This window comes from Triticum urartu, chromosome 6A (genome assembly GCF_056163025.1).
Source record: "Triticum urartu cultivar PI428250 chromosome 6A, HENAU_Tu73, whole genome shotgun sequence".
Classification (NCBI taxonomy): Eukaryota; Viridiplantae; Streptophyta; class Magnoliopsida; order Poales; family Poaceae; genus Triticum; species Triticum urartu.
In genome coordinates, this window is record NC_141878.1 from 516,460,130 (window position 1) to 516,479,407 (window position 19,278).

The 19,278-nt window shown below is 46.0% G+C and overlaps 3 protein-coding genes across 3 annotated transcripts; all 3 read right to left on the reverse strand.

Annotated features, from left to right (window-relative positions):
• Positions 1–256: 256 nt before the first annotated feature.
• LOC125512524 (uncharacterized) lies at positions 257–1,693 on the reverse strand. The gene has a single exon (XM_048677620.2). It carries the CDS (start codon positions 1,527–1,529, stop codon positions 606–608), a length of 924 nt encoding a protein of 307 aa, XP_048533577.1. The 5' UTR covers positions 1,530–1,693; the 3' UTR covers positions 257–605.
• A 9,893-nt stretch (positions 1,694–11,586) lies between these two features.
• On the reverse strand, positions 11,587–12,530 carry LOC125514570 (PLAT domain-containing protein 3-like). The gene is made up of 2 exons (XM_048679907.2): positions 12,438–12,530; positions 11,587–12,340 (listed from the first exon to the last, which is right to left on the reverse strand). The coding sequence occupies exons 1-2, from the start codon at positions 12,528–12,530 to the stop codon at positions 11,876–11,878; spliced, it is 558 nt and encodes a 185-aa protein (XP_048535864.1). The 3' UTR covers positions 11,587–11,875.
• An 854-nt stretch (positions 12,531–13,384) lies between these two features.
• LOC125514571 (plant/protein) lies at positions 13,385–16,187 on the reverse strand. Its single transcript, XM_048679908.2, has 4 exons — positions 15,709–16,187; positions 14,437–14,520; positions 14,039–14,192; positions 13,385–13,877 (listed from the first exon to the last, which is right to left on the reverse strand). The coding sequence occupies exons 1-4, from the start codon at positions 16,055–16,057 to the stop codon at positions 13,661–13,663; spliced, it is 804 nt and encodes a 267-aa protein (XP_048535865.1). The 5' UTR covers positions 16,058–16,187; the 3' UTR covers positions 13,385–13,660.
• Positions 16,188–19,278: the final 3,091 nt, after the last annotated feature.

Sequence of the window (19,278 nt, forward strand, 5' to 3'; positions counted from 1 at the left end):
CTTTTCTAACTATCAATCGTACTTTCAGAACCGAAGAAGTTGTCGCTGAACCCGACATCCGGCGTTCATAAAAGGACAAGATCGTTTCATTTTCTCACAGCTAATATGAGGTGAACGGTGGCATCAAATTAATTCTCCCAAGTAGTACACAAACAGAAAGCAACAAATCCTTAACAGTCAGCATACTGTGTAAACAAGAGTAAGGAAAAGCACCAGAGAATTTCATCTCAAATCCAAAGTTAAATTGCACGCTGGCTGGGAGCTATAATACACTTCACTCATATTACTCCTCACATACTACAGGTACTACTATTCACCATGTACATAGTATATATCATAAGGTAAAAATATGGCAAGGGATCCCTAATGGTACAGCAATATCTACAGAGCAGAATTTGTTTTGCTGAGAGACCTACACGCCGGCCTTCTCTGAACCAATCCGCCACATGCTGATCGAATCCTTTACGCGATCCATGCGCAAATTGTGGTGGTAACTCTGCTCTCAGAATGAGAATCGGCGGCAGAGGATCGGGTCGCAAAATGTTGAAAACACACACACACATTGTTCGCAGAAGGAGAGGATGGATGGACGGATGGATCGTCGCTCATTTCTTCCAGCTCCGGCAGCGTAGGACCGAGTCGTCGCCGCCGACGATCCATGTCTCCTTGGCGATGTCCATGGACACCTGGAAGAAGTCGGGCGGGTACCTCATCACCACCAGGTTCTCCTTCTCCGGCTCTTCCTCCCTTGCCTTGTTGCTCTCGCTCTCGGCCTCCTCCTCGTCCTCCCCTGCGTCGGCTACTCCTAGCCTCCTCGCCAGCCCCTTCGCCGGCGCCGACCGGCACCGCATCAGCATCAGCGCGTTCGCCGGCGGCGCCGCGTCTTCTTTCTCCTGCTCCTCGTGCGGTAGCTCGTGCTCCTGGTTCTTGCGGGGAGCCCTCTTCCCTTCCTCGAGCACCATGAACCACTTGGCCAATGCGTCGCCGTGGCGCCGATCCGTCTCCTTCCCCGCGCGCCCCGCCTGCTCCTCCTCCTCCTCCTCCTCGTCCTCCTCCCCGGAGGTGTACTCGACGACGGCGCCGGGGAACCTGCCGAAGCAGCCGGAGACGTTGAGCCGGAAGGCGCCGTGCAGGGCGCTGAGGAAGGGCAGGGCGTCCTTCTTGATCCCGAGCGCCTGCATCCACGTGGCCTTCTTCTTCCCGCCAGCACCGGCGGCCTTGGGCTTGGCCGACCGGGAGACCTTGATCTGCCCCGCGCACGTCACCTTGGGCGACGACGGCTCGTTGTCCTCGCCGACGTCCACGGCGTGGTGGCGCCGGCTCGGGTTCCTGTTGGCGGCCACCCTGAGGTGCGAGCCGGACGACGACGGCCGGGCGCCGCTGGTGCTGTGCCGGCGCTCGGAGCTGGCGGACGGCCGCGACGGGCTGCAGGCCGTCTTGGGCGGCATGAGCGCCAGGTGCGCCCGCGGCGGGAAGCAGACGAGGAAGTCGGTGGCCGTGCCGCTGCTCCCCCTCCTCCTCCCCCTCATGACGCCCGCGCTGCGTGTGAAGCTTCTTCTCCCTCGTCCTCCTCCTCCTCCTCTGCTCCTAGCTCCTAGCTAGCGTCCGCTTCTTGTTGTGAGGCTTGAGGCTGTGATGAGTGACCGAGCTGTCCGTTTAGGTGGCAGTTTTAAAAGCCCGGCCGGACGACGTCCAGCTTTCGGTTGGTGCCGGAGTTAAAAGAAGAGTGCTTAAGCCCAAATAAACAAGACAAGCCAACATGTAATGTAACAGGAAAAGCTTGAGCCAAAAATGATAGCTAGCTGCAATGGCGTGTCGTGCTGCTTGGCCGTATGCCTGCGGTAAGATTAGCGTCCGGCCTCCGGCGATTGCTTTTGTGAAGTGGTCTGGGCTAAAATATTGGGATCTAATCGGGGGCCTAATTGAGGTAGTTGATCACGGGTATCTTCAAGGAAGTGGACCTTGGAGCTGTTCTATGGATACATAATCTAATCTATCTACTGGGTATCTTCAAGGAAGTGTTCGTAAAGCTACACTCCACCACCTTCCGATCTTGATCCCATCAAAAAGAATGCGCGCGTAATCTACTGTTGCATGGCGGAGGATCTATTTATGTGTTGTGTGTAAGAGCATCTCCAACAGCCGCCTAATGCGTGGCGCCTAAAAAACGGGTTTACAACGCGCAAGTAGTTTTTTTAGGGCGCTAGAAGACGTTTGCTCCAACAAGCGCTGTAAAATATGGTGCGCGCGAGTCCAGCGGTCCCAATCAAGCGGTCCCATCTGCATCAGCCCAGATTTTACAGCGCGCGCGACCGGGCGCACTAAATATGCTGCGCGCGCTGCATTAGTTATAGCGCATGCGTTTTTTGTGCGGCCGCTGGAGACTGAAAATCAGGTCCGCGCGCGCTAAAAGTAGTTTTTATACCGCGCGTCGCTTATATAGCGCTTCTGTTGGAGATGCTCTAAGTGCAGCATCATCAGAGGAGCCCAGCTTTGTACTCCCTCTGTCCCATAATATAAAAGCGTTTTTTACACTATTATGGAACGGAGGGAGTATTATACAATTCTTCTTCTTTTCAATGTGCTACGTCGGCTCGATCTGTATTATACTGCTGTGGGCGCAGGTTTGTGAGAAGTGTGCAACAACGGCTTAACCTACCTGTTGCACAAAACTGCAAACAGATGTGCAGATACAATGATAGGCTGGCGTTCAAATTGGGTGGTAATGTCACCCTACTAGCATGATCTTGCCTAGATTTGTAGATGAAATGCACCGGGAGCCACTGAACATGTGGGGACAGTGCAATTCAGTCCTCCAACTTTCAATGTGTGCACTCGAGGCAGTGAGTGAAATGCATTGAAAGCCATTGAACTTACACCATGTCTACTGGATGCACTGCAAAAGAAGGGTTATGGACCGTCGATCGACCACTTTGTAAAGTTTGAGGATGTATGGTTGCGCCTCCTCTGCGACCACGTCACACCATGATGGTGCCTACATGCGTCACCTGATCGACCATCGGCCTCTCATTCTCATGTCTAATGAGTATCCCTGGCCTTGGGATACCCGGTCCGACCGACCCGACCTGACCCAGCCCAGAAAAGCCCGACCCGACCCGGCCCTGTCTTACCCGTGGGCCGGGCCTAGGCCTGCCATATTTGTGATTTTTTTGCAGAGGCCCGGTGGGTTTTTTCGTTGATAGGCCGGGCTTGGGCCTGGATTCTAGGCCCGATGGCCGGGCCGGGCTAGGTTTTTTGCGTCGGGCTTTGTTAGGCCTAGCCCGGCCCGACAAATAGCCAGGTATACCAATGAGCCACCACAACGCTAGATGGTATCTACCTCCACTACCTCTTCTCCGACGACCCGCAATGAGGAGGCAAGGCACTGAATGGTGCACTAGGGCGCTAACATGGGTGCGTCGCTCCAGGAAAGGTGGGCTGAGCCGGAGAACAGAGCCATATCGTCACACCGAGGTCGGCAAAGGCACAATCATCATCTAGGTGGCCTAGAAAATGGCGCCACATTTGATATGTAGATCGGGGAAAGCGGGTAGGGACGTTCTGTGGGGGAATAGAGGCAGTTTGTCGGTTAGTATAGGCATGATGAGGTCAATGTTTCATTGTGCTAGGTGTCACTTACAACTAGGCCTTGTGGGGCCAAATATTTCTGGTTTTACTAGCAAAGGGACTAGGTTTTGCCGATTTCCAAGCAAGGGAGCCACCCCTCCTGCTTCACTGTCCTCCCCTCTCACAAATTGAACCTCGCACAGCAACCAAAAATAGCCACCACCACTCAAACCCTAAACCACCACCTCTTACCTCCCTGACCTTCCTTTCCCCGACCGCTTTTAGAGACCAGTGGCCGGGCTAAGCCCCGTCACTGGTCGATTTAGGTGTAAACGGGAAGGTCATCGCTCTGGTAGCCTTTGGTGGCGAGATGTCATTTATGAGCGGCGGCTAGAGGCAAAGGGCATGGTTGCGTAATGGTGACAATTGTGTTTTTGGCATGGTCGACAATCTCTGGTGGCGAGGTGGCGGTGCCGACGATCTTGATCCGTCTGCAGGCACGCAAGGGGCAACAGTGTCCATCTACGCCCTATCGTGGCGGTCCTCTGCTCGGGGGCATGGGTGACGCCATGGTCCCTCGTTGTTAGGCGATTGATGCGGCATCGGCTAGACGGTAGTCGCAACAAGCCGAAGTGTCTTGGACCTTCTGATCGAGCAACAACAATGGGTAGTTTGGTCGGACTATTTTGCTGCCACATGTGACAACAAAAGAGCAAGAGGATGGTGTGCGACCACAGGAGCACCCCCAATTGGGATTTTGGTGGTGTGGGTGACTTTCCTCCCCCGTTAATCTTTGTCCCGTGTGCGATGATGACCTTTTCCATTCTGGGCTTTTTGGTGGCGACCGACTCTTTGTTGTTGCTTAGCTGCCTGTTTGTGTGGGTATTTCTTCACTTGTGCGACATCTTATGCCAAGATCGTGCCACACATGTAATTAATGGGATCGCATAAAGTGGTGATGACAACATGATAATTTCGATTTGGTGGTGTTCTTCACGAGTACCCAGTCTCAAATTGTGTGTTGAAATCTCTAAGTCTAAGCATAGTACGTTATACTTGGCAATGGCAGTGTTGTCGTGTCATTACCTTGTTGAAAGCATTGCTCGGACTTGATCTTCATGGCGAGAGCTCAGGCCTAGTCATTATTGGTTGGATCTAGCGACCTCAGCAGTTGAGCGTAGTTCACTTCCTGAAGGTGTTGTTACCGGAGAACATTTCTCACTGTTCTTGTGATGTCAAAAAATGATTGGTGCATATAGTTGTTGTAGTAGTTCGACGATCGTTGTTTTGATCACTTTGGAGATCCTTTTCTTCTGTTTCCTCTGCTTAGACATAACTTCTGTCTGATATAACTTTGCCCTTTGACAGCATGATTGTGTGTGTGTTGGTTGTATGCATTCTAATCATAAAGGGACCAAGTGTGTCCTCATTGTGTTTGTTCGTACTGCCTTGATACTTCATTTTGAGTTAATAAAAAATCCACCTTCATCGAAAAGGTTTTTCCAATTTTCGTGCCGAGTACAATTTCTGGACTTATTAAGAGACAAATTTAAAACACATTTGTCTTTAAATTTAACTACTCATAGTTTTTCAATTTCAACCAAACGCCCTATGCATACATCTGAAGATACCAGCATGGATGCGTCGGTCCTCATCATACGAACCTGTTGCTATCAAGTGAGGAAGCAAGTACGGACAGTTCACAGTCAGCTGACTGTGGCAATGTTCGTACACAGTAGACATATCTACAAAGGTTTTGCCACAAAAAGAATCTAACAGACATGCTTCTCCATGCCGTGGTGGCCCAACGGGGCCGGCGTCCATCACCATGCATGGACCCCGAGCTCCAGCCGCCCCTGATGGCCACGCTCGAGCCCTCCGAGTGCGCGGTGGCGGCACACGGCCGGGCCGGCGCGGCGCCTAACCAAATAATTCATCTACCCCCCCAGCATGATTTCTCTCCCCCGGAGCACGAATTATTAGCGCTACTGCCGCGTCGATCAATACTACATGCAAACTGAACGGACGAAAACCAATCGATGCACCATTACGCATGCACTGATGCAGACCGGAGCAGCGGAGCGCTTTCCATGAGCCACCACTAGTGCTACTTGTTAATCCTCTGCAATCATGCGACGAGCTTCGCATAATGATGGTATCTCGAAGCATTAGCTAGCACTGACAGAGCACCGAGCCGCGGCTACGCTGCTGATGATGGCCGTCGCCGTGGTTAGCTGTTGTTTATCCGCGTAGCAATGATAAGGGAGAACCGGGGGAGAAGGGTTGGGTTGGTGTGTGTGTGGATTGTTTTTCTTGTGAAAGCAGGTTGGTGTGGGTGTTCATGAGTGATGGATGTGTAAAGGATTAAAGGTGTTAAATTCATTTAAGGGAAAACGGGTGCCATCATGGGAAGGGGGATGCATCACGCACACTATTGGGAGTTGAGAGGGGATGGAGGGGGTGAGCTAGCGGTTGGGCTGGCTGGCTGGACCCTCCACCACGAGCCAAGATTTGGAGCCCGAGATTCGGTGCGATTGCCAACTTGCTTTGCTCCCCACGCATCGCTAGCTAGCCTACCCGGCCACGGCCAGCACGGAGGCCATCCTCTGGGGGCGCTTTCTACAGTGTTCCGGCGGAGTGCCCATTTTCAGGCTTCCGAGGGCGTCGAGGTTCGGTGGAACTCCATACGACCTCCGGTCCCTGCATGTGTTCTCGTTCGCCATGTCGTTGCGTGTCTCCTCTTGGGTTCTTCCTACCATCAGTTGCACGCTTCGTGGATGTTTTGCTGAGGAAAGTAGATGGAAGTCTGGCCAGTGTTTTGCGAGGAATGACCACCGTCTTTAACATGCAAGTTTAATAGTAGAAGCTTAACTGCAAAAACTGTATCATGGATAAAATTCATGAAAATCTCCTGCGCCATTCCCCACTAGCCACCCTAAGTTCTTACATATCAAGATAGAGATTTTCGATGCACACTTTCTTAAATGTCATCTATTTCCGAATAGAGGTGATAGCTTGTATGGAGTTGAGGTGATGTATTATAATACAACTAGAATTTGTTAACGTGTGCAACATATTATGTGTTTTGCTTCTTTTGGATGTGGGGGCCAAATCTGTATTTTATGTTTTGTTGCATGTTATGAATTAGAATGTGAGATAGGAAAAGGTACTGACACAAATTCAAGTATATGTTGAGGAATAGAGAATATCAACTTGTATGGTGGGATCGTCTTAGTCTATGAACTTGCAAAACGATATGGGCTAGCCCCTAAACTTTCCATGCGGGTTCGATTCGACAAAAAACAGTCTGAATCACACACGAGCCATGCCATAAAGGGCACACTCCCGTGGCTGTTTTGTGTTAAAGCCGAACAAAATTAGTCAAATGGGTCCTTAATATGTGCTTGCCCATGTAGATATTTTGTTTACGAACCAGGGGTTTAGGCAATTCTCACTCCTAGTCTCCAAACCCTACATGCCCCCCTCAAACTGTTCGCAACGACTGTGTAGAGTTGTCATTCGCGAGCTGGCTGGCTGCTAACCACACTAAATGGAGCCACGACATTGAGGAACATGAGATGAGCTTCCCGATTACGATAAGTTGCAGCTTGATCTTGCTACCTATTGGCCCAAATTTTGGCAGGGTTTTGGTGTAGAAAATTGCTTTTTTTGCATGATTGCGCCCAAAACTAGACAAATTTGATGGTTATATGTTAGTACTGACATGGACCTGTTTATCGATGTACATGGCACTTCTCTCAGATGTACCTGTACGCTCCATTTATGGTCGTCTCTACAACGTGTGGAGAATCGAGACCTGTTTACGAAGGTGTGTACACGCTTGAAGAACACGGCGAGGGATACTCTTACCCGACATGGAGGGCAGCATGATCTTAGGATTAGCCCTCCCACAGATTAGGCGTCATACAGTCTTATGATTACTTGTATGTCGCTTTTTTCCCTAAGTTTGAACTTGATTTGGATGTGTGCATCTTAGTTATGCAGAGGCCAGGTCTTAAACTTTTTAAGTAATAAAGCGCCCCTTATCGAAAAAAGTAGTGACAGGAGAAAAGTGATAGGAATGATAGTTTAGGGGTCGTGATGATTGTTGCCTTAGGTCCATGGGTGGTTTGAGGGGGTAGTACTGATGGTTTGACCAGAAGATAGAATCCTTAAGTTAATGTATGTCTTCTAAGTTTGCTAGTACGTTGATCAGATCATACCCACTCCTCCCATAGTCGGCGTGGTTTCTCTTCTCCATCAGCGGTAGCGGTCAGGACCGGAGCCAGAAAATGGTGATAGAGGGGTGGGCGCTTGAACTAGAAGTATCGATCACAATCACACTCATATATCATGGTAACTATCAGAAGGTCTAGTCGTCTAGATTCTCAAAACATGTTTGATGTTCTACAATATGAATAAAATTTTATCTGTATTAATCTGAATTTGGCTCTACACCACCATGATTAATGGTCTCGGTAATTTATTCTGAAGTAAATTGGCTACTAGTCCGAGTTGGCTTGAAAAAGTTCTCAATTGAACTCTTCCTCTTCATGTCTATATAAGTAGTTTATAGTTTTGTAGTTTTAAGACACACAACCGAACAAAATTAAATATAAAAAATGATGGTAGGAATCAAGACTAACTATTATCATGCGTACACCCACTGAGACTAATATGTTTGAGGAAACCCTCTCTCTTATCGGCCTACCATAAGCCGTTTGCACGAAAGTTAGGTGTGTACATCGCAACTCGGTGTCCACAAGCACCGAGTGGACGAGCTAAAGGCCAACGGCGGAAGACCGAACATGATGACCAGTCACATAGTTGGTTGGTTTCTCTATTTTACGCTATGTGTATGGGAGAGGATTTGTGGCACACAGGGACAGGGGCACACAGATTTGGGGCCACTCGATTGTCTTGTGATTCGCAAATTGAATTGGTCCTCCGCACGTGTTTAGGGCTTAACTCATGTAAAGGGGTCCACAAATACAACTTTTAGCAGAGAGTGCATGGCACACTCATCCCACCTCCCATGCTTTTTTACTTTTAATTTTGAATTTATTATATGTTTTGCACAGAAAGTCCAATTTATATTTTGTTTGCATATTTGTGTTTCTTGTGACGATGGCATTGAAATAAGACCCATTTTGAATATGTTTTTGACACGGTTTTTAAAATTTTGTTTGGTTTCCATTGCTGAAACTTAGTTGAAATGAACGATAAAATCAATAAGTTTCATATCTCAAACTTAAAACCAAGTGGGGCTCCAACGTTTTGACAAGTTTTAACAGCTTTAGCAAGTTTTAAAATGGTAAGTTTCTAAAAAGCAAATGAAACTTGGTACAACTTTGTAAAACTTTACGACTATCAAGTTTTATATTTTGAACTTGGTAATTTTTTTAAATGGGAGTCTAAATGTATTGAAAATTTGTATTATTTGAATGTACTCGTTGTAACGCTCGTGAATATGCGAACGAAACTTATTTTGGACTTCGGTTTAAAAGATACAACAAATTTATGTTTTAAGATAAAATGAAATGGCATGGGTGGTGGGAGAGTGACGCATAGCGAGTGCACTTCAAGAAAATGGGTGGTCTTATGCATGCTACGGACGTGCGTGCCACTGCGAGTTTTAGCTATGTGGATTAATAGTTAATGGGCTTTTGCAACATTCCGCCGCCCAACTTGGAAGGGAGGGGGCAATAGCCTGTCTTTTTGAAGAAAAAAAACCAGAAAAAAAAACTAGTCAAAGGCCTGAAAGAACTAGAAAGCAAAAAAAAAATGAAATCAACAAGAATGAACAAAAATAAAGTCAGAACCAATTAACTGAGTCGATCCATTTGCCCTCATTGTGGGCATAGCCTTGCTTAGTTGACTCACATATCATGTATTTAGAAACATTAAATGTGTATTGAGAAATATTCAAGATGTATAAAAAATGTAGAATACTAATGAAAAATTAGACATGTGGTGACACAAGAGAAAAATAATTTTAAAAAGCAAAAATAATAAGAAACAAAAAAACCAAAGGAAACAAGGAAAGGGGATATATGAAGAAAACAAAAAAAAGACAGAAAGCCGATGCAAACTAGTGAACAAACTGACAAGAAAACACACAAAAAACTTGTCGATAGGCGACCCAAATACTGTTGCGTTGTAGGCGAGTTGTTAATAGGACTTAGTACGGGCGACATATGGGGGAGCTCAGAGAGCAAATAATCAGCGGGGCTCCTCCTCAGCTCCCGGTGTGCCACCACGTGTCCCGCGCTGGTTGCATCCCGAGGGAGCATGTTTTTTTTTGTCTTTTCCCTTGCTTTGCTAGAATTTGGTGAGAAATTTTTTTAGGTTTCACGAGTGTGCTTCTCAAAAAGAAAAAAAATACAATTGTGCATTCCAAATACGGGGAAAGGACAATTTGTCTTCTATGAGAAGCACATTTGTGCTCCCCTGTAAAAAGAGAGAAACACAGCATGTGCTTCCAAAAAGAAGTGAAAACCGTAATCATCCTTTCGGGCTATGATCTCTTTCTTGTGGTTTTTATTCCATTTTTGGGTTTTCTTATTCCTGTTTTTTCTTGAAGAAAAAATATCATTGAAACATATAAAATAGTCTGAATAAACTATGAAAAAAGAGAAAACTCCTATATTGTGACAAAGTGGGGCGCATGCTGTGTGCCACTTGTCAGGAGCAAAGAAGGTGGGGAACTCCTATATTTCGCTATTATACGCGTCACGCGGTAGAAAGCGAGCAACCGGCTCTCCTCTACTCGTCAGATCTCTTTGGGTCGGCCCATCTACGGACCGGGGGCCTGTTTTTTCGTTTTTTGTCTTTATTTCTTTTTCCCTTTTTAAAATAAAAAATGGTCACGAATTCCAAATTCAGAAAAAAAATAATGTTTTGGTATTTCAATAGAACTAATGAAATTAAAAAAAGTTTACATATTCCAAAGTCAAATAATTATTCTGGATTTCAGAAAAAGTTATGAAACTAAAAAATGTTTGAAATCCCAAATTCAAAAACTGTTTTGGATTTAAAAAATTGAAATTCAAAAAAGTTCATGATTTTCAAAAAGTGTTCATGATTTTGTAAAGTGTTCTATAAATTCAAAATTTATTCACAAATTCTGAAAATCGTTCTATGATTTCAAGAAAATTCATTAATTTCTAAATTTAACGAATTTGAAGAAATGGCCCTGTTCTTCGTAAAATGTTCATGAATTTGAAAATATGACCTTGTATTTATAGAAATGTTCACGAACTTGGTTTCAAAATATATTCATAGATATAAAAAATGTTTATAAACTTATTAAGTGTTCTCAAATTTCATAAAACGTTAAGGAATTTTAAAGTTTTCCCGTATTTCAAAAACAAATCACGAATTTAAAAGTTGTTTCCATATTTCGAAAAAAACACTGAAAATGAAAATAAAAAAGTAAAATAAAGGAAAAAAGAGAGAGAGAAAAAAGAAAAAAAAAACAATGAAAAGAGTAAAAACCGGTTCGGGAAACCACAGAAAAAACACAGAAGATACGAAATGGCCAGCCCAGTACTGCAGGCGTGGATGCATGTTTAGTCGTTATCCTCGACAGGTGCGGTGAATAGGATCTGACGACATGTAGCTCTGTGGACGGACAGTGAGTCCGATTTGCGGCACGGTATTGGAGATGCCCTTAGTCGCTTCTCCATTTTTCATCTTATATTTCATATATGAAACATCTACACAGAGAATCCTCTGGGAAAAAAACTTATTTGACAGATACCCAGAAATATTTCCTCTAAATGGAGTAGTCACCAGTTGTCTATAAATTGCTCGCTGAATGATGATTCTACTCTAATGTTTTTAATTCTGATGATGAGTCGCGCGCCCTGAAAGCGTCGAGAAATCATCAATCGCCGTGGCACGCACGTTGTGTGCAGGGTGCATTGGCATTCTAGCTCGAGCTACTATCCACGCGTCCGCGCGCGGGAGCCGGACACCACGACTCGGCTACACTGCTGCACCATGGACGCAGTCGACTAGAGCTTGGAACTGAATCTACATTCACCGCATGAAAACATGGACAAAGATACACACAAATGAAGATGCCATATTGACACCATCAACGTACAAAACAGCCACCGCAACTAATGACAACTCCCACTAATGGCACACAGTACAAATCAGGTCCCCGATTATTTCGCCACCAGCAGCACGAACTCATATAGTAGTACATCTCCGGCGCGGCGCACGCGGATCACGGGGCCGGCACGCACGGCCCCGCAGCTTATTGCTACCACCACACAGTGTGAGGCCGGCGTACTCGGTCTTACTCCGAGGCGGCGGCGCCATCGGCGGGGCAGCGGTCGACGACGGCCTCGAGCTTGTAGGGCGCGGCGTCGGTGGCGAGCCACTGCTCGACGGTGAAGAGCTGCTGCGCGCAGCCGCGGTGTGGGCCGGTGACGGTGACCTCCACGTAGTTGCAGTACCAGCCGTGGTGCGCGCCGGTGCCGTCGGAGGAGACCCTCATCCGGCAGGGCGCGGTGGCCATGCACGGCCCGCGCCCGCTGAAGATGTCCAGGTTGCCGCGCTCGAAGTAGGAGTGGCCCCCCCACATGAGCCCGCCCCACGACGGCAGGTCCGAGATGGCCACGCCGTCGGCGTTGCCCGCCGTGTAGAGCTCCAGCGTGATGTTGGCGTCCGTCCCGGCCTTCCAGATCGACCCCGTCCGCACGTACACCGTGTACACGCACTCCTGGCTGTCGCCGCCCACCGCGCCGCCGCCCTTGGTCAGCTGCGGATCCGTCGAAGCCGGCAAACGAGATGAGTACACGAGCAGAGTAGTAACCATGTCAAGAGGAGAGGATGGGAGGGGGAGGATGGTGAGTCACCTTGATCTGGGTCGGGAGGTCGCGGCCGTGGGCCAGCGTGGTGGCGGAGACGGCGACGGCGAAGGCGAGGAGGAGGGCGGCGAGCCGAGCCATGGCTGGCGGACGGATCCGAGTTTGATCGTTCGTGTGGGGATGTGTGAGATTGCTGGGGGGAGTGGATGGTATAAAATGGAAGTGGGTGATGAGGCCGCGTGGGGCCTTGGCTGGCACCGTGTGCCACCGTGGCGTCGATCCGATCCGGAAAGCTTTTAAAAACTGCGCAGTTTTGTCCCTGCTCGTCTGAACTAACCCTGCATTATTCAATGGACGCATCATGGCCGACAGAGGACAGACAGGGCCGTGCCACCCGCCCTCCGCAGTTGCTCGTTCCAAATATCTTCCTACTGTTCTCATACTGAATTCGAAAGAACGATGGAATAGCCTTGAGATCCGATCACAAGTAAGTATCATGGCAGAAGGTCTTAAAGCTGAAGATCTAGAGACCGTGAAATGTCTGCAAACGGGGTTCACCTTGAGGCCCAGAACCGATCCATACATTGTGGAATTTCAAGCCAGTTAGCATGACAAATACGTACGTATGATGGACCCAACTTGGACAAGAACAAATAAAGGCATAAGCATTGGAGACCATGAACGTGTCCCAAGGGAATCCCACAAGACAGGTTAGTGGTAAGCTGCACAAATGTAGTAGTACTGATAATACGATCAGGATCGCGGCAGGACTGGATCTGTTCATCTCCGTGGGTTGCTCCCATGTTGGCCATGTTATGCCACATGCCGCCACATTACTAGACATAATTGCCTCCACACTGGAGGCTTCTATGATTAGCAAGAATCCAAAGCGAATTTCGGACCATGGGCTAAGATTTCCATGTCACCAATGCAAATAACAGCAGGAAGCACAACCAGTTCAGTATTCAGGGATTCTTCTATGATACGCAAAAATCTCATGGGAATCTCATAGGTCATCCAGTTACTGATGGGCACAGGAAAATGTCCCTGAAGCAAAGGGACCCTGAGTAACTTACTCGAAACATGGCTGGGCTGGAAAACATTTTAACGGATACAGCTTGCGAAACTTAATCCGTGCATGTCAGAGAGCTGCAAATACAAGAAACAAAACGATGGCAATCTGGAAGCCACGCGACGCAATGGTACAAGCAAAGAGATTCGATTCTACCTAGTGTACAGACTGAGTGCACCAGCACTCCCGGTGACACCCGTCAGTCGAATTGTTGCCGCAGAGCCATCTCAGTTTCACTCTTCCAAGATGCATGTGACGACTGCCCTCTCATCCTCTTCACTTTCTCCTTGTCTTTGACAGCAGAACCCTTCTTCTTCTCCGGCTCTTTTGCCTGCACCGGTCTGTCGTTGCAAACAGGGCATACCATTCCTTGCGCGTGTGAATAGGTCTTTGGTATACCACACTGGAGGCACATTCTACAAACGGAAGAGTTAAAAAAAGCTGTCAGGAGCCCTATATAAGACATAACCAGGAATGACAACAGATTGTACAAAGAATTCAGCCATATATATGCTCGGTATGCTTTTGATTAGTTAGTTCATAGTTATACTCATGAATCAAAGTGGCCATTTGTTACCTTAGAAGCTCGGCAGCATCTTCTGGACCAGGATTTGCAGCCCCTATTTTTCTCTTTCCTTCAACTGAACCTGGAGGATTGGCACCATTCTTCGTGTCACTGGTAACTCGTTCATGACCAGCAACCAACTGTGGTTTCGCCGACACAACAGCAACTGGAGATAGTTTTCTAGTCAGATTAGCCAGGAGATAACATGAATTTGGAATAGAATAATTAGCATGAGCATAAGTGTAGTACTAGGAATTTTATCAGATGCCAGCATATATGATAAGATGCTTTACTATCTATCCCATATTCAAGCATATTAACTAGCTATATGATATTTCACAGACTAGTAACAGAGCCGATCCTATTAAAAAGGGCACAACAATGTAACTTAGATGAACATTCAACAGAACCTGGAGGATTGGCACCATTCTTCACGTCACTGCTAACTCGTTCACGGATGGCAACCATCTGTGGTTTCGCCGCCACAACCGCACCTGAACATAGTTTTTAGTCAGATTAGCCAGCAGCCAACTTGGATTCCAAATATAATAATTGGCATGAGTGGAACTAGGGACATTATCAGAAGCCAACACACATGATAAGATCTACTTTAGTATGCATCTCATATTCAAACATATTTACAAGCTATAAAATTCTGTATAACAGTACAGATCCAATTCAAAATGGCCAATTATATCCATTTGATGTCCTCAAACAGAGTATTGCAGGTTTTTGTCGACCTATTCCGTTAAAAACTGCTTGGACAAATAGTTGCATGTAAATCTTTCGTGCAAGAAGTAAGCCAGATACCCAGGTCTATAGTCCTTCTAAGTGGTCTAGCAAACACACTGAAGTGAGAGCAGGTTACTAGTTACAGCCCAAAACACATCTATGCACTTCTCGCCTTATTTTGTGATGTGAGAATGGATGCCAATTCAAACATGCAATTTCTAGCCGCAGTGCATACATAGTGCACAAGTAGCATATACCAATAATGCGACTGCAACCCTCGTCGTGTACATCAACCTGCAAGGGAGCTAATATGTTGAACGCTCAACTAAAGTGAAAGACACATGTCTTCATCTGCATAAGTGTGTTCCATAACTCTTTTCTAACCTACATAAGCTGGCTATGCCACCATCTCGGCTTCATGATACTTGCTCATAGCAACAAAGCATTATGACATGTAAAATAAAAACAGAAAATATCAGTACCTTCCCTCATTCTACTCACTTAGTCACTTATCACAAACAAAAGACTGGACAGGCCTTTATAGTTCATACAACAAGGCACCATAAACACACCAACACAACTACAGATTAACTAACTTCCAAGTAGAACACAGACCAGTGCATTGTAAGTTACTCTAGAATACAATTGAATTGACAAACTCTAAGGCTCTAGCACCGAACGGTCCATGAACTGCCAAGCAATTGAAACAACTAACCTTATAGCGATGCAATTCTACAATCAAATGCCTCGAGACCACTAAGAAAGCTGACACTATAGCAACAACAACAAAAACTCATGTAATACGCTAACTGTACTCCTTAGTTGTACCATATCTGAACAACTGGTTCAAGTTTTGCCGAATAAATCCCCATTTGTCAGTGGCAAACACAGCCAGTTTTGAACAAGCACGATAATCTGCTGGAAAATTAGCAGTAGTTTAAACGTCTCACCGGGAGGTGGCGGCTTTCTCCTCTTGGAGTCGGAGCGGCGATCGAGCACGCCGAGCGCCTCCCCGACCTCCTCGGGCTGGGCCACCCTGCGGTTGAGGAAAGCCGGGGGCCCGGAGATCTCGGCGAAGACATCTAGCGCCGAGGGCAGCGAGGAGTCCCCATCTCCGGGGCTAGGGTTTACGCGGGGGCGGGGCTTCGCAGCCGGCTTCGATGGAGCGGACTTCTCGTCTCCGTCAGATCCGGCCTCTTCGGCTGATGAGTCGCCGGAGTCGCTCAGCTCGGCGCCGGCGCCGGCGGCGGGGTCGTCGTCCTCGGCGGAGGAGTAGCCCCCTAGAAGCGCTAAGCTCATCTCCGTGTGCGTTGTTCTTGGGCTTTCCTGGCTCGAGCAGCCGCAAATCTAGCAGAACTCTCTACGGCGCGGCGGAGCAAAGGGGGCGGCGAGGTTACGCGCGCCCCCCGCTCCCTCTTGCACGCGCTTTTCGCCGGCCCATGTGCGGGCAGGGCGGGCCGCCCCCGATTTTCCTTTTTTCTATTTTTCAAATAATTCGGCATTAAAATAATGCTCGTAATTAAAAACTGGAAAAAATTGTTCGATAAATCATAACATTTTAAAAATACGCTTATGATTTTGAAAAATGTTCGGGAAATCAAAAAGCGTTTGTGATTTTGAAAAAAAAATCGTAGATTCAAAATATTGTTAACGATTTACAAAAAATATTAAGGAAATCATATAATGTACATGATTTTGAACAAATGTTCTCATATTAAAAAAATGTTTGTGGATTTAAAAAATGTTCATGAATTTAAAAAGTTCACAAGATTGAAAATTGTACACGATTTTCCAAAATTGTTCCCACATTTCAAAAAAGTTCAATCATTCAAAAAGTGTCCGTCAAAACAAAAAAAAATTTCTTGAATTTAAAAAAATGTTCCCCAATTTCAAAAAACATGTTGGTCGGCTAAAATTCAGCAATTCAAAACAATGTTCATGAGTTTCAAAAAATGTTCATAATTTCAAGAAACTATTCACAAATTTAAAAATTGTTCATTATTTTCCAAAAAAGTGTTCACGAAGTTGGGAAATGTTTATGATTTTAAATAATGTTAAGGATCTCGAAAAATGTCAGGAATTTGAAATGTGTTTGCAAAAATGAAAGAAGAAAAAGGAAATAGAAAGAAGTAAGGAAAGAAAAAAACAAGAAGTAAAAGGGGAAATAAGTAAAATGATTTTTTTTTTGAAAAAACAAACAAAAGGTAGAAACAAGAAAATATCTGGTCAGGGAACCTCCCCAAAATCGGTGGGGACAAAAACCGGGAATGGGCCGTCTCACGGAGGCGCTCGTACTGGTGGGGTACGCGCTATGACACTATCCGGCGACATATAGGCAACTAACTAGGAGGTACCCCTTGCGGGAGCCCCTCAAAAGTCACTATTGGTGGGTTGAGAGCGCGCCGCACTCTAACCGCCTCCAAGTGTCGTATGTTTTTTTATATTTTCTGTACGGGTTTTCAGCGTTTATATGTTTTTCATTTCTTTCCAGATTTTCGGTTTTCACCTGTTTTTTTGTAGATTTTGGAGATTTATTTTGAAAAGTAAATATTTAGGAGCAAACATGTTTTTTCTTCCACAAGAGGCATGAATTTGCTTTTCATGGAGACACATATTTGCTTTCATGAAAGGCACTCGGAAAAGGAAAAAAAATGTTATCATATTTTTGCTTCTAAGAAATGCATAATTGTGCCTCTCAGAAAGTAAAAAAAAAACATTTCAGTGACTTTCACGAGAGGCACGCAACTGTGCCTCTCGGAAAGTGTTTTTTCCTTCCATGAGAGGCACATTTATACTTCTTGTGGAGGTACGGATTTGCTTCCGTGAGAGGCATCATTGTGCCTCTTAGAAAAGGAAACAAACACTTTTTTTTGTTTCGCAAGATGTACATATTTGCTTCTCGTGGACGCACTGATTTGCTCTTGTGAGAAGCACTGTTGTGTCTCTCGAAAAGGGAAAAATACAAAAAAAGAACGTGTTTCCAGTGATGTTTTTTGGGGTTTTCATAAAAAAATCATCGAAACCTGTTAACATGAGATCTAGTTTCAAAGATCTCGACGTGAGGAATCCAACTATGAAAACGGGTTGGGATTTGGATGCACAGTTCAAGAGAGAAAACTCTTTGAAAAACTAATCTACCAAGGAAAAGAAAATTTCATAGGCTGCCATTTGTCATCCCCTGAGAAGGTGAGAGTTGTTGGGAAACGTAGTAGAAAAAAATCGGCCTACGATCACCCAGGAACAATATGAAGATGCATAACAAGTTGTGCTCAACGTTCGTTGCTGACTCCGAGAGTGTAGTGGAAGTAGACGAGTCAGTGTAGATCGTACTTGGAGTCCCTCGAACGCTGATGATGATCCCGCGAACCGCCCTCGAACGATCCCTCGAACAGAAGACCGAAAGCACGGCCTCTCTACTTGGTTGCAAGCGTACGATCTTCACGATCCGGCAGCGCTTTGCCGTCTAGAGCTAATCGTCGCCGTAGAATTAGAGGGCGGAGTTTAGAACCACACGGGGCTTCAAATTATGAGGATTAGAGATGGCTAGGGCTCGCTCTAATTACTCAACTAGGATCAACTAGAACGTGAACTAGATCAACTAGAGAAGGCTCCAAAACTTATGTATCAATAGAGAGAAATCCTCTAATATATATAGGTTAGGAGGGAAGGAGAGGGCAGCCACCAAGGGAGGAAAGCCTCCCTTGATGCGCCAGCCGGGGTGGGGGGGGGTCCTACTCCCTCCCATGATTCGGCCCCCAATAGGAAAGGGGGGCACCTTCGCGTGGGCCTTCATGGCCCAAGTTTCCTTCCACCTCTTGGTCTTATTAGACCCATTGATATTTAAATAAGGGTTTTTATCATTTATGCCACTAGTTGTGACCCACTACTTAATTTTGCCACTAGAAATTTCAACTGCTCAAAAATTCCATCGCTTCGTTAGGCGCATGCTCAAAGATGCCACCGGCCATCATTACTGTGAGCTCAAATCTCGTTTACCCTATTATAATGACATAAATACCTATGGACCAACATGTCAGCTCTCCTTTATCTCACTACAGTAAAGTGTGGGTCCTACTTGATCCCAACAATGTTCTTATTTTCCTGTAAAATTGTTCGCTTGCTTACTCTTACAAGTGGGGCCCATACATATGATTGTGAGATAGAAATAACTGAAATGTGGGTCTATGGGTATTTTTGTCATACAACATGGTCAGCGGGTTTGACCTGAAAATAACGATGTCCAATGGCATTTTTGAGATATCTAATGGCATTTTCGAGCAAGCATCTCACAGAATGATGGCATTTTTTAGCAGTTGTAACTTTTAATAGCAAAACTAAATAGTGAGACACAACTAGTGGCATAAGTGATAAAAAACCCTTCAAATGAAATATAAAATGTTCTAAATACTTATAGAGCATTACATATACTCCCTCCATTCCACTTTATAGTGCGTGTGGTTTCTAGCACTAAGACCAATGTATGACGTGGAGATGCAGTTTATACCAAACTAGCCCTGCAT

Bases quoted from the DNA above. Each gene is read 5' to 3' on its own strand.
- LOC125512524 (XM_048677620.2), bottom strand. From the start codon at position 1,529: ATGAGGGGGAGGAGGAGGGGGAGCAGCGGCACGGCCACCGACTTCCTC.
- LOC125514570 (XM_048679907.2), bottom strand. From the start codon at position 12,530: ATGGCTCGGCTCGCCGCCCTCCTCCTCGCCTTCGCCGTCGCCGTCTCC. The intron at 12,341-12,437 runs GTGACTCACCAT...ACGGATCCGCAG, and splicing joins ACCTCCCGACCCAGATCAAG to CTGACCAAGGGCGGCGGCGC.
- LOC125514571 (XM_048679908.2), bottom strand. From the start codon at position 16,057: ATGAGCTTAGCGCTTCTAGGGGGCTACTCCTCCGCCGAGGACGACGAC. The intron at 14,521-15,708 runs GTGAGACGTTTA...AACTATGTTCAG, and splicing joins GAGAAAGCCGCCACCTCCCG to GTGCGGTTGTGGCGGCGAAA. The intron at 14,193-14,436 runs GTTCTGTTGAAT...AACTATCTCCAG, and splicing joins GAATGGTGCCAATCCTCCAG to TTGCTGTTGTGTCGGCGAAA.